Genomic DNA, 13,581 nt, shown 5'->3' on the forward strand with positions numbered 1-13,581 from the left:
GTAGATATAATATGATCCCATTTATTTAAAAAATAAAGATTACATATTTGCTTACATATGCATAAAAATTTTCTGAAAAGTACATAAGAAACTATTAATAGAGGCTTCCTCTGGGGAATAGTGCCAAGGGTAAGATCCAAGCAGGCAGACTTCAGGTTACAGCCTTATATACTGATTTGAACTTTTTACCATATCTACTTTTTAAAAAGGTAATAGTTGAGGAGGGATCCTCCCACTCAGAGATAATGAACCATTTTGTTATGAACCATTCTCTAAGGTTTATATTTTACTGTCTTGAAGGCAAACTGATTTGAGGTACTTGATGTTTCTGCAAATGTATTTCTAATAGCTATTAGTGCAGTCATGCACATGTGACAGATTTTTTTTTTAAATCACCTTATTGCTGTTTTTAAAATGATGAAACTTTAAAATGGGATGTTTGCTAAGATTTTCTTTTCCAAACTCACTTTTGAAATTATGGATATAATGTCACTGCAGCAAACTGGGAAAATGTAAGGGTGCAAAAGGAAAGCTAAAATCACATATAACAACCACTCTTACCATTATTAATGCTTTGTTGTGTTTTCTTCTTTCTTTACATAAATATTAATACATAGTTGTATCTATATACAAAATCTGTTTACATAGCTGAGGTCTTACCGGAACTATAGTTCTGTATCCTGCTTCTTTTCCCCCAACACCTAACAAGTGCTCAATAAACAGTGTGAATTGTACCATTTCTCTTCAGAAATTCATTCATTCTGCAGAAAACGTTTAGTTTCCAGTTCTTAAGTAAAATAAATTACACTTAATGAGTACCTACACTGTAGCTGTATTTATGATTGTTCCTTGGAAAAATATTATTGGATCAGATTATGAAATGGCTGAAGATTCTGATAATGACAGTTTTCAGGAAGAACTGAGTGGTTTTCAAAGCACCAACACCAGTGCCTGCCTCACAGCTTCCTTACCAACAGTGACTGCTGCCCTCTTTAAACACCATTGTTATTTCATAGGTGAAACACAGAGTCTGCTCTAAAAAAATTTCTTATTTCTTCTTCCCACTACAAAATAAAGCCAGAGTCTGCCGGCATGTCCACATAAGAGCGATTCCTTCCAGTCTCCACACAGGAATGACCACTCTGACTGCTTTTCAAACATCATTACTTGAGTGGTCTCTACGACCAAAAGCACAAGAATAAAGTAGCAGTAAGTCCAATTAAGACAAATTCTTAACAATAACCCAATGAGTAGAGGCCTGATTTACACTATTTCTTGGCCTGCACCAGAAGTGCTTTAAGACCTTACAGTGTGATTGTCAAGGCCCAGACTTCAGGAGGAAGAGAGGGAGAACTAGGTGGTGGACCAGCAGCTGTTTGCGTGGATGAGAACAAAGACCATAATGACATGCAAGCGATGCCTGCTGGCTTGGGGGGACAGTACCTGGCATCAATGTGTGTCACAGAGTTTCTTCTTCAGAGATATTGAAGAGTAGACGACCGGCTACTTTCCTGAGAGCGCCAGGGCTGTACTGGGCGGAAAATCAGACATACAATCTCAATAGAGCTCTGTACAACAGAAGATGCCAGGAAAACAAAACTTAAGGCAAAAATAAGATCGTTCTGACTTTTGGAAAAGAATTTTTTATTCAGTGTTTAAAAACTACAAGAGTTTGCTTGCAGCTAATGAGCAAAGAGAAAAGTCAAACATAAATGATCACCTGACTAGCTCGTTAGAATGCTGACTCAGGGTCACCTGCTCAGTAACATCCCAGTGACTCTGGGACCTTAGAGTCTGGGAGCAAACGTACCACCTGCGAGCACAGGCCTGCAGGGCACGGGAGAGTAAGACGCTGAGGAAGGGAGGCTGCCACAGGCCTTCTCTTTCAGGCTTCTAGCACTGGGTTACCGTGGACGCAAGGACCCAGCAGCCGGTTATTTTAGGTCTTGCCTTTTTTGAGTTAAACAGCATGAACCCGCACCCACTAAGCATTAATAAAAAGACACTTTATAGACCATCTGGAAAGCATCAAGCAGTCCCACTTCTCCAGGAGAATTTTAGTTGCATTAAATCGTTAAGAGAAACATTGATTATTGCACGTATTGTACTGTGGCACTACATCTGCTGAGTAGAATTTCCATTCCAAGTGTTGTTATCATCTTCACCATCATCTTGAGTCCTCAGTCTGTATATCTTCCCCTCCTTTTTAAAGTCTTCCCCACGTTTTTCCAGCACTCTTTTTCTGACTGGTTCTCTAATATAAGAATGGAGAAAAAAAGATGATGTAAAATGAAAACCACAGTAACAAAACTTTCTTTCAAACTTCCGTTATTACAGACAACTATAGTTTCCTTTGAACTCCATAGTTAAAAAAAAAAAAATGCCATGGCAGAGAATTCTCTACCAGTGCAGAATACCTTTATTAGTCTTTGGTAGTTTAACTTCAGTTTCTTAAGCAAATCAGCCAAATCACATTTCCATTTCCATGTGTTTCCAGATGACTTACTGAGCTTTAAGAGTATGACTGTATCATTTATGCAATGTGATCTAGAGGCCACCCAAGGATTTAGTCACAGGTTAGCTGGCAGACCTCTCTCTCTCTCTCTGCCTCTCCTTTCTCAGTGTAACTCTTTCAAATAAATAAATCTTTTTTAAAAAAAATAAGGATTAACAGGACTTCCTGATTTGAAAATTGTAGAGAAAATGGACAAAACTTAAGCTAACAGAATCTTACAACTCAAGAATTGGGGAAGGAGGGGGTTGTCAAGAAGAGAGCAGGGGCTGTAACAAACTTTCTACCTTCTTAGGTCTTTATTCATTGGATCCTTTGCTCCAATCTGATTTTTCTAATTAATTATTTTGGAAAAGAAAGTTCAAGAGAATCTTAAAATTCACACAGAACACTATCCCTTAGCAAAGTCATTCCAGATTAAATGCTTCTACCCATTCGTCTCTAAGAGTGTATAATTCAGTGCTAAAAACAGCTTAGTTTGAATGCTGCTCTAAGACTAGAGAATTTCCCTCTATCCTCACCTGAGTAATTTACCAAGAATCTAACTGGTTTACCTGCTTAATATTTAAATAAATTAAGGGGTGGGAATTTGGCACAACGATTAGGACACTGCTTGGGATCCCAGCATCATAGTGGAGTGCCTGGTTCCTCTGTTTCTGATTCAGTGGTCTGCTCATGCACATTGGGAGGCAGCAGATAATGGCTCAAATACATGGGACCCTGCCACCCATATGGGAAATTCAGACGGAGTTCAGGCTCATGGCCTCAGTCAGGGCCCAGCCCCGGCTGTTATGGGCATCTGGGAAGTGCCGTATAAGATGGAAGATGTCTCCTTTTCTTTCTCTCTCAAATAAAATGAAAAGATGAAGGCTGTATCACAGCCCATTCATAATATTTATATAAATCATTATCTACAGAATCATCAATAGAACACAAGTCTAGGGATCTCCATACTAAAAGCAGACAGGGACAAGGATTTCCACTACTTATCACATAAGATTGGTGTGATGAGTTGAGATAATGCCTATTAAAGACCTAATAAAGTGTTTAACAGGAGCAAGTCATACATTATTTGTGCTATTATTTAATTATTTGAATGTTTTTCCCTTTTGGGAGTACACTTCCTGTCAATCTGTTCCAAATACAATCTTAACAGAGAGATAAGAGCTAAAATTGGCAACGTTGTCTGTATTACCATCCTAACCTCTGGTATCTGCAAAACAACAGGGCCTCTTAGGGGATTAGTTCAAAATAACTCTGATAGAGGTACTATGTTCAAGGGAATAACAAGGTTCCCCAATCTGGACCTCTGAATGACGCAGATAACACTGAGGCAGCCGATCAAAGAGCCACCAGGGTTAAAATTACCTAAGCGAAATGATTCCTTGAAATAAATTAAGCAACATGACCATGAGCAATTAATGGAATGAAATGTCTCATCAGGAAAAACATGGTTAAGCAGAAAGATACTACATAGCTGGGGAAAAACAACGTGCTTTCATAGTTAGCAAGGTAAAGGGAATTCAGTGAGCAAAATTACAAGACAAAGGAGATGAAAATGCTCTCACAGACTCATTTTCAGACAGGCTGAGAAAACTCAGGGAGCAAGCTTCCCCCAAGTCAAGGGAATACAGTTGCAGGAGTAGACATCCAGTGCAGTGCTTAAGTCACCACTCAGGATGTTCACGTCCCAGTTCAGAGTGCCTGGTTTGAGTCCTGGCTACTTGGCTTCCCATCCACTTCCTGCTACTGTGCATCCTGGGAAGCAGCAGAGGATGTTTTAAGTCCTTTACTCTCTGCCTCCCACAGGTGAGACCGACTGAACTACAGACTCCTGGCTTCAGCCCTGCCCAGGCCCCAGTGTTATAGGCATCTGGGAAGTGAGCTGGCATATATTAAAGATCTCTGTCTGCCTCTCTCTCTTTCAAATAGAAATGAAAATAAATTCATAAAATGGTAAAAAAAAATCAAAACAAAATATTTAAAACAAAGTTTCAGGACATCTGGTTTGTTTCACTCCATTGTGGGAACTAGGGAGAACATACACAGAAGGAAGACAAACTACCTACAATTTCTCATTTTGAAAATGGTACTGGACAGGGTCGGTGCTCTGGCACAGTAGGCTAAGCCTCGACCTGCGGCACTGGTATCCCATGTGAGCACTGGCGTTAGTCTCAGCTGCTCCTCTTCCGATTCAGCTCTCTATTTATGGCCTGGAAAAGCAACAGAAGATGGCCCAAGTCCTTGGGCCCTGCACCCGCATGGGAGACCAGGAAGTGGCTCCTGGCTCCTGGCTTTGGATTGGCACAGCTCCGGCCGTTGCGGCCAACTGGGGAGTAAACAAGCAGATAGAAGACCTTTCTCTCTGCCTCTGGCTCTCTGTAACTCTACTTCTCAAATAAATAAAATCTTAAAAAAAAATAGGTACTGGACATACTTAGGATGTTTTACAATTGGAGAAAATACAAAGAGATACCTCTTTTCTGATTTGCTAGATGATGCAGGGTTTGAAGTTTCCGTCAATGATGTTCTTACTGAAGTCTGTGCAGGAGGATTACTAAATAAGAAATTGCTAATCAATCTCCAGATGGCAAGGAATGGGTAAAGTACCGTCCCCAGTAATGTCCAAATGTCTCCACTGGAAGAGTGTACAATGGATGAAGTAGGTCTGCCTGCCTAGAAATTAAGAAATCAACATAGATAAAGACTACATCAGCATAGTCACATCATTTTGAAGGTCTTAGATGAAATCTTTCACCCAGAAAACAAAGTTCTACTGATTTTAGTCTAAGGCAAGAAGGTAAAATTACCATCTTTTGCTGTTTCTTAAACATATATAAACTTCTGGGAACCTTCAGAGCTCTGACTTTTCAGTAATTATAATATACAAGTAATTGGTGGAATGAATCAATTACTTTTAGAAAAATACAGCTTTTGTAATGAAGTTAATTTACTTTGGTAAAAGTCTGTCTGGCTAGTCAATTTCTGAAAAGGAAAGGCTGCAAACTTCAGTGACCACAACGCATCTCTAGCACAGGCTACTTGCTTCAGCTAGGTGGAGGGCTCCAGTTTAGAGCAGGGCACAGTAGACCCAGGCTCCATCGCGGCTCTGGCACTTAAGATGGAACACTGGCAATCATTTCAGCCTCTGAGCCTCCTTTTTTCACCACAGAGTAAAAACTGTTGTGGGGATCACAAAGGACAATCTATTTGAAAATGTTAATTTTATGTTAAAATTATGTTTTTAAAAGCCAGGAGTATGGTAGAGCTACACATAATTAAAGACATATATGGGTGAGTCAGATACTTCAGATACTCTACAGTTTTTGTTTTCTTCTCCTACTGCACATTTTTTTGAACACAAAAATAGGTGAGGCAAAAAGTTGAAAATTAAACTATTTAGTGCCTCACAAACAATATCAGCAATTTAATTATAGAGCAATATCAGCAATACAATTATAAGCACAGGAAAACAGAATAGTGAATTGGTATAATTCTGGATAATTTGAATTTTAACTGCCCACAATACATCTTTGCCCTTCTTCTACTTTAAAGAAATGGTCAGGCCTAGAACAGTCAAGAGTAAAACAGAAAATGCTTAAGAGCAGAAAAACTATATACATGCATATACATACTGGCAACAGTACTACTGAAGCACTTGGGGCAAGTTCCAAATCCAGTAATTTCTTTTTATAATCTTCTTTGGTAAATTCTCTCCTGGGAAACATGGTTGCTAATGAAAAATTACCGTAAGTGTTGCCAACAGTCTGTAACATAACAAAAAGTTTAAAAAACTTACAAAATTGCCTATTGAAAACAAGGTATTAAGTTACTCACATGCATCTAAAATGACTGCTTTAATAAAAACTACCTTAATTTTAAAAGTTAATGCAAATTCAAAAAACACAAAAACTGCATTGCAAAAAAGCAGCTAAAGGAACTACCAAATCCAAAATTTTTAAAGCTTCTATAACTAAAAAATGACCACAAAATAGCTAGAATGGTTGCTAAGACCATACGAAATAGATGGAATAAAAACAATTATGTCTCTCTCCTTTACAGCTGCAGTTCATCATTAAAGTTTTCATTATGCACTGGCAAGCGCTGGTCTCATAAATACATGTTTGGATTACAGGGGATTCCTATTAAAAATCTGGAACAGACCAGTCTTTCCCTCACAGATGTTACTTCAGGAGCGTTCACTTCAACACCTCAAGGCAGAAATGTTCCACAATGCCCCTTCATCCTACACATATTTCCACATCTAGAAACTGGGCAGCTTCACAATTTTTAAGTCACTATATCAGTAAAATCCTAACTTTTTGTACTATAGGTCTTTCACATACTTCTTATGGCTCTCACTCCAACTGAAGGGCCTAACAAAAATAGAAAATGCTAGCAGCAGGGAAACTTGGGACACATCACACATTGTAGGGGGTCTCAAGGTAAAGAATGCAATCAGGAAAGCCAGTGCCACGGTGCAGCAGGTAAAGCTGCTGCCTGCAACACCAGCATTCCAATGAGGCACCCGTTCAAGTCCCGGTTGCTCTGCTTCTGATTCAGCTCCGGACTAACGGCCTGGCAATGGAGGATGGCCCAAGTGTGTGGACCCCTGGACCCATGTGGGAAACCTGGAAGAAACTCCCAGCTCCTGGCTTTGGTCTATCTCAGCCCTGGCCTTTGTCACCATTCAGGGAGTCAACTACTGGATGGACAATCTCTGTCTCTCCCTCTGATTCTGCCTTTAAATAAATAAAATCTTTCAAATAAAAAAAGAATGAAATGACCTACCTGGTGTTAGGGAGAATAGTTCTTACAATAAATTTTTACACTGTCTTACCCAGCTCACCAGCTCAGGAAGGTAGGTAGCGCTCTGAGGCATCCTTTCAGAAACCACGAATAAGGGGAAAGACTAAATAAGGGGAAGAGGCCAGGTGGAAAAAATCTGAACCTAATACCTAACTCTCTTACCTTTATGTGAAGAATGTTGGTATATACAATGAGTCTAGATCCTAACCGACAATTGATGCCAGAATCCATTTTCAACAAGGAATTAATCAAAGAATACAATCTAATTGGTAGTTACTCATCTCTTATTTTCTGAGCTAAAAAATTTCAGGCATCTGGACATAAGTTACAACACCTGACACTCAAATCTTTTTTTTTTTTTAAAGATTTATTTTATTTATTTGAAAGACAAAATTACAGAGAGAGGCAGAGACAGAGAGAGGTTTTCCACCCATTGGTTCACTCCCCAGATGGCCACAATGGCCAGAGCTGTGCCGATCCAAAGCCAGGAGCCAGGAGCTTCTTCTGGGTCTTCTCCCATGTGGGTGCAGGGGCCCAAGGACTTGGGCCATCTTCCACTGCTATACCAGACCATAGCAGAGAGCTGGATCAGAAGAGGAGCAGCCGGGACTAGAACCAGCATCCATATGGGATGCCGGTGCTTCAGGCCAGGGCATTAACCCGCTCACCACAGCGCCAGCCCCAACACTCAGATCTTCAGTGTCTGAGTTCAGGTTCCAGCTCCACTTAGGATTCTAGCTTTCTGCTCATAGACATCCTCAGAGACAGCAGGTCATCGCTGCTGAAGTACCTGGGTCCCTACTAACTACCTGGGAGATGCAGACTGAGTTTCAAGCTCCAGGTTGCAGCCTGGCCTAACCCTGAATGTTAAGAGGGCTTTGGGGAATGAACCAATGGACTGAAGATCTATCTGTCTGTCTTTCCAATAAAAAAGGAAAACAAAATGCAGTGCAACCTTTGAAAAAAAATTTCATATCCCATTCAATTTTGAGTAAGGCCACCTTTGAGACATAAATTCCTAAAGAAGATACTTGGTGGGGCCAGTGCTGTGGCATAGCAGGTAAAGCCAGTGCCTGTAGTGCCGGTATCCCACATGGGTGCCAGTTTAAGTCCCAGCTACTCCACTTTTGATCCAGCTCTCTGCTATGGCCTCGGAAAGCAGTGGAAGATGGCCCAAGCGCTTGGACCCCTGCACTTGTGTGGGAGACCCAAAAGAAGCTCCTGGCATCTGATCAGCTCCAGCCATTGTGGCCACTTGGGGAGTGAACCAGCAGATGGAAGACCTCTCTCTCTCTGGCTCTGACTCTCTGTAACTCAACTCCCTTTCAAATAAATAAATAAATCTTTAAAAAAAAAAAAAAAAAAGAAAAGAAACAACGAAGAGAGGACCATGAAAAACTGCTTCTGGCAGGCAACACGCTCACTTGGCTAATCCTCCACCTGTGGCGCCGGCACCCTGGGTTCTAGTCCTGGTTGGGGTACCGGATTCTGTCCCGGTTGCCCCTCTTCCAGTCCAGCTCTCTGCTGTGGCCTGGGAAGGCAGTGGAGGATGGCCCAAGTGCCTGGACCCTGCACCCACATGGGAGACCAGGAGGAAGCACCTGGCTCCTGGCTTTGGATCAGCGCGGTGTGCCAGCCACAGCGCACTGGCCACGGCAGCCACTGGGGGGGGTGAACCAACGGAAGGAAGACCTTTCTCTCTGTCTCTAACTATGCATGTCAAAAAAAAGAAAAAAAAAAAAAGAAAAGAAAAGAAAAACTGCTTCTTTTTCAGGGAAATGGGACAACTGTCTCAGACTACACCTTTGGGAAAACTCTCGCTTTTCACTTCTGCAGCTAAATATACTGATCAGTGAGAAGTTTCCAGAACTTATGAAACAGTATTAGCAGGGTTCTATTTTGACAAATATGTCGTTCCCATATGCACTAATACACAACAAAGCTACATGAACACTCCAGAAGTGTCTTGTACATTCCTCCAGGACAGAAGTCACAATTTACTCTCATTCTTGAGTATTTCTTTGGGGTCTTTCCCTCCTACATTTGGATAAGCTATACCTCATGACTGTGATTACAGACAGAGATTTACCTGTGCAGCAAACTGCCTTGCTTCTTCTAAAGGAGCATCAGAAGGAAACTGATTTGTGAAGGAAGAACCATCAGGAAGACGGAACTGAATTCTTGCAACAGTGCTAAGAAAAAACAAAATTTAAAAAAGGTATCTTTACATATGCTCAGGCAGTATCAGCAGAAGTTAGAGAAAATGGAACTGCAAGTGTGCAATGACAATAGGTTGTCTCACAATGTCAGATCTTTTCACTTACTTTTTATCAATAGCTTTACTGATACAATTCACATGACACAAAATTTGCCAACAGCACAATTCAGTGGTTTTTAATACACTCAGAGTTGTGCAACTATCGCCACTATGTAATGTAAAAACATCTCATCGCCCCAGAAAGGAATCCTGAACTTAGCAGTAGTCACTGCCCAAATTTTCCTCCTTTAGTGCCTGGCAACCATTAATCTACTATCCCTGTAGGATTTGCCTAGTATGCACATTCCACATAATGGAATCACACAATATGTGAACTGGCTCTGTCATGCAGTGTTATGGTTTGAAGGTTTATCCATATATGCATCAGTACTGAATAATATTCCATTGTGTGGGATACATACTCGGTTAATCCATTCTTCATCTGATGGATATTTAGGTTATTACCACATTTTGACTATTATGAACAATGCTAGTATGAATATTCACATATAGGTTTTTGTGTGGACAGGTTTTCAATAACAGATAAATGTGTAAGAGTATGTTTTAACTTTTTGAGGAACTGCCAAAAAAAATTTTTTTTGGACAGGCAGAGTTAGACAGTGATAGAGAGAGAGGCAGAGAGAAAGGTCTTCCTTCCGTTGGTTCACCCCCTAAATGGCCGCTACGGCTGGCACACTGCACCGATCTGAAGCCAGGAGCCAGATGTTTCTTCCTGGTCTCCCAGGCGGGTGCAGGGCCCAAGCACTTGGGCCATCCTCCACTGCCTTCCTGGGCCACAGCAGGGAGCTGGACTGGAAGAGGAGCAACCAGGACTAGAACCCGGGGTACCGGCGCCGCAGGCAGATGATTATCCTAGAGAGCTGCGGCGCTGGCCCAAATTCTTTTTCAAAGTGGCTTACCATTTTACAGTCCTACTCATAATGGATTTAGGCTCCAATTTTCCACACCCTTGTCAACATTTTTTATTGTCTCTTTATATTTAGGCACCACAGGTAGTGAGAAATGGCATATATTTTATTGTAGTTTTGACTTATTTCCCTAATGACTATTGATGTTGAACCTCTTTTCATGTTCCTATTGGCCATTTGTGTATCTTCTTTGGAAAAATGTTCAAATCCTTTCTATATATTTGAATTGTTTTTTTTATTCAGATGTTGAGAGTTCTTTTTATATTCTAGCTACAAATTCTTTATCAAACATATCTTCTCCAATTCTGTGGCTTGTTTTCTTACTTTTTTAAAAGTTTATATTTATTCTTTTTAGAGAGAAGTCTTTTATTGACTGGCTCTCTCCAAACAGCTTCAACAGCCAGGTGTGGGCCAGGTAAAAGCCAGGAGCCAGGAACCCCATCCTGGTCTCCCAAATGGGTGACAGGGGCCCAAGCAGTTGGGCCATCTTCCATTTCCTTCCCAGGCACATTAGCAGGGAGCTGCATCAGTAGCTGAGCAGCTGGGACTCAAACCAGCTCTCTAGATAAAGGATCCAAGTATTGCAAAGAATAGTTTAACCCACTTTGCCACATTGCTGGCTTCATTTTTTCACTTTCTTGATGAAGCATAAAGTTAAGTCAATTTCTTTCTTTTTTTTTGTTTGGGCTTTTGGTGTCATGTCTAAATCTACTGCCTACCCCATGATCTTTATTTTTTTTTGGCTTCTCAAAGTTTAAACATGTAGGCAGATGATCCATTCTGAGTTAACTTGTTATACAGTGTCAGGAAAGGTTCCAAATTCATTCTTTTGGCATGTACACATCCAGTTGTTCAAGCATCATTTGTTGTAAAATTTTCCTTTTCTACTAAATGGTTTTGGTACCCTTTTCAAAAAGTATGCTGATCATAAAGTAAGGGTTTCATTTCTAGAGATTCGATTTGATTACATGGATCCATACATCCATCCTTATGCTGGTACAACACTGTCTTGGTTACTGTAGCATAGGAATTTTAATCTTAAAGTTTCTGCTAAAGAAAAAAAGCCAGCTAGAATTTTTGCCAGAGATTGTGTTGAATTTATAGAGTAGTTTAGGAAGTATTAGTCTCTCAATAACATTAAGCCCTCTATTTATTTATTTATTATTTAAATATTTCCAGATGGTTTCTCCATCATTTTTTTTTAAGGATTTATTTATTTATTTGAAAGTCAGTTACAGAGAGAGAGAGAAAGAGAGATAGAGAGAGAGAGATCTTCCATCCACTGGTTTGCTACTCCCCAGATGGCCACAAAGGCCAGGGCTGGGTTAGGCCGATAGCAAGAGTCAGGACCCTCATTTGGGTCTCTCCATGCAGGTGGCAGAATCCAAACACTTGGGTGATCTTCTGCTGCCTTTCCCAGAGAGCTAGATTGGAAATGGAGCAGCCAAGACTTGAACTGGCCAACCATATGGGATGCTGACATTGCAGATGGCAACTTTATGCATGACACCATAATGCTGGCCCCAGTTCTCTAAATTATGAATTTAGGTATATCTTTCAATATATTTTCCTCATTCTCTAACCAATATTTTGTAGTTTTTTAGCACACAAGTCTTACAATTCTGTTAAATTCAGTACATATTTCATTACTTTTGAAAAACTAAAAAGTATTTGATTGTAAAAGTAGTATGTTTAATTGTCAAATAATGAAATACAGAAAAGTACAGAGAAGAAAACAAATATTAACCAGAGCCCATGCACAAAGAGATGTTTCAGACAAAAAAAAAGCAGAAATACCTTCTTTCTCTTGCATACGATTCCCTCTTGACTTCCATTTCTGCCTGCTTGGCCAGCAAGGCAGCAGCTTTGGCAGCCTCTACTTCTTCCTTTGTCTTTGCGAATCGAGCTGCTCTCTCAGCACGGTCCTTTAAAACATTATTAGATACTAATCATCTTTCATTGCCAGAATGATCTATTCATTCTCTTGAACACAAGGTACAAACACCAACTACCCAAGAAATTTCTTAAATCTATTTATGAACTTCTGAATCTGGTATTTTTCATCAACTGTCAGGAAACAGAATTACTAATAAACAACCATGAAAGTGCTTACCACTTTATCGCAACAGCCTGGAACAAGGTCTGACACACAACAGATGATCAATGATCAAATAAACAATATTAAGATGTTTTTCATACTTATTAAAACTGATTCTGAAAGCACTTGTTGCAAAACCATCTTAAGTTTTATGATGTGCCTATATCCTTTAAACATCTCAAAATAGAACACCTGTCATTAGAGGACTGCTAGATAACCAATTCTTAGCTTGTTTTCTAGGGAATCTTTGAAATTAATCCAGAATTTTCCAAGGAAAAGAAAGTGCACAAATGTCCTAGAGTCAACCATTAACAATAAAATTAAGGGCAGGCATTTGTTCTAGGGGTTAAGATGTTAGCTCAGACACTTGTGTCCAAATCCCAGTGCCTGGGTTCAATGCCTTGTACCACTAACTCCAGCTTCTTGCCAATGCAGACTCTGGGAGGCAGAAGTGTTTAGGTTCCTGCCACTCATGTGGGAGACCTGGACTGAGTTCCAGACCCATGGCTTTGGACTTAGCCAGGGTTGCTGTGGGCACATAGAGAATGAATCAGCAGGTGAGAAGGCACTCTCTGCCTCACATAAATAAATAAAAATTTTAAAGCCATAAAAACAATAAAACAACTGAACTCACCAATGCAATTTGCTGTTTTATACGTTCTCGAGCTGCTCTATCTTCTGCCTTTTCTCTGTTTCTTTCCTCTAGCATTCTTTTTGTTAATTCTTCTTCTTGTTTTCTTTTATAATCCAACATTTCTTTTCCAGTTTTTCTCCTTTCAATTTCCTTCTTAATTTCTCTCTGGAATAAAGACAAAGTAAGTTTCATCAGTCAAAAACACATTTTGATAGTTTACCCTAGACATTATTTTGAATGTAGAGAAAGCCAGTTAGAGTATGCAGAGTGCTGTAGTGCTAAGCCACCACTTGGGCAGTCCTCATCCCGCAGCAGTGTGCCTGCTCTGAGTCCCAGGTATTC

At 40.2% G+C, this 13,581-nt stretch overlaps 1 protein-coding gene across 3 annotated transcripts in view; it reads right to left on the reverse strand.

The window, feature by feature from the left end:
- Positions 1 to 13,581, reverse strand: part of UBXN4 (UBX domain protein 4) — a 40,991-nt gene continuing 27,410 nt past the window's right edge. For 2 of the 3 annotated variants that reach the window (XM_008258522.4, XM_070070987.1), the window contains exons 8-13: positions 13,240 to 13,404; positions 12,305 to 12,432; positions 9,411 to 9,513; positions 6,148 to 6,279; positions 4,989 to 5,188; positions 1 to 2,254 (exon numbers count right to left, since the gene is read on the reverse strand). In XM_008258522.4, coding sequence (XP_008256744.1) covers positions 2,116 to 2,254; positions 4,989 to 5,188; positions 6,148 to 6,279; positions 9,411 to 9,513; positions 12,305 to 12,432; positions 13,240 to 13,404 — 867 coding nt within the window. In that variant the 3' untranslated portion in view covers positions 1 to 2,115. Of the gene's footprint in view, positions 2,255 to 4,988; positions 5,189 to 6,147; positions 7,905 to 9,410; positions 9,514 to 12,304; positions 12,433 to 13,239; positions 13,405 to 13,581 lie in introns of those variants that run through there. The other variant, XM_051849597.2, reaches the window with a different exon arrangement.

The sequence above is a fragment of the Oryctolagus cuniculus genome, chromosome 3 (genome assembly GCF_964237555.1).
Source record: "Oryctolagus cuniculus chromosome 3, mOryCun1.1, whole genome shotgun sequence".
Taxonomy (NCBI): Eukaryota; Metazoa; Chordata; class Mammalia; order Lagomorpha; family Leporidae; genus Oryctolagus; species Oryctolagus cuniculus.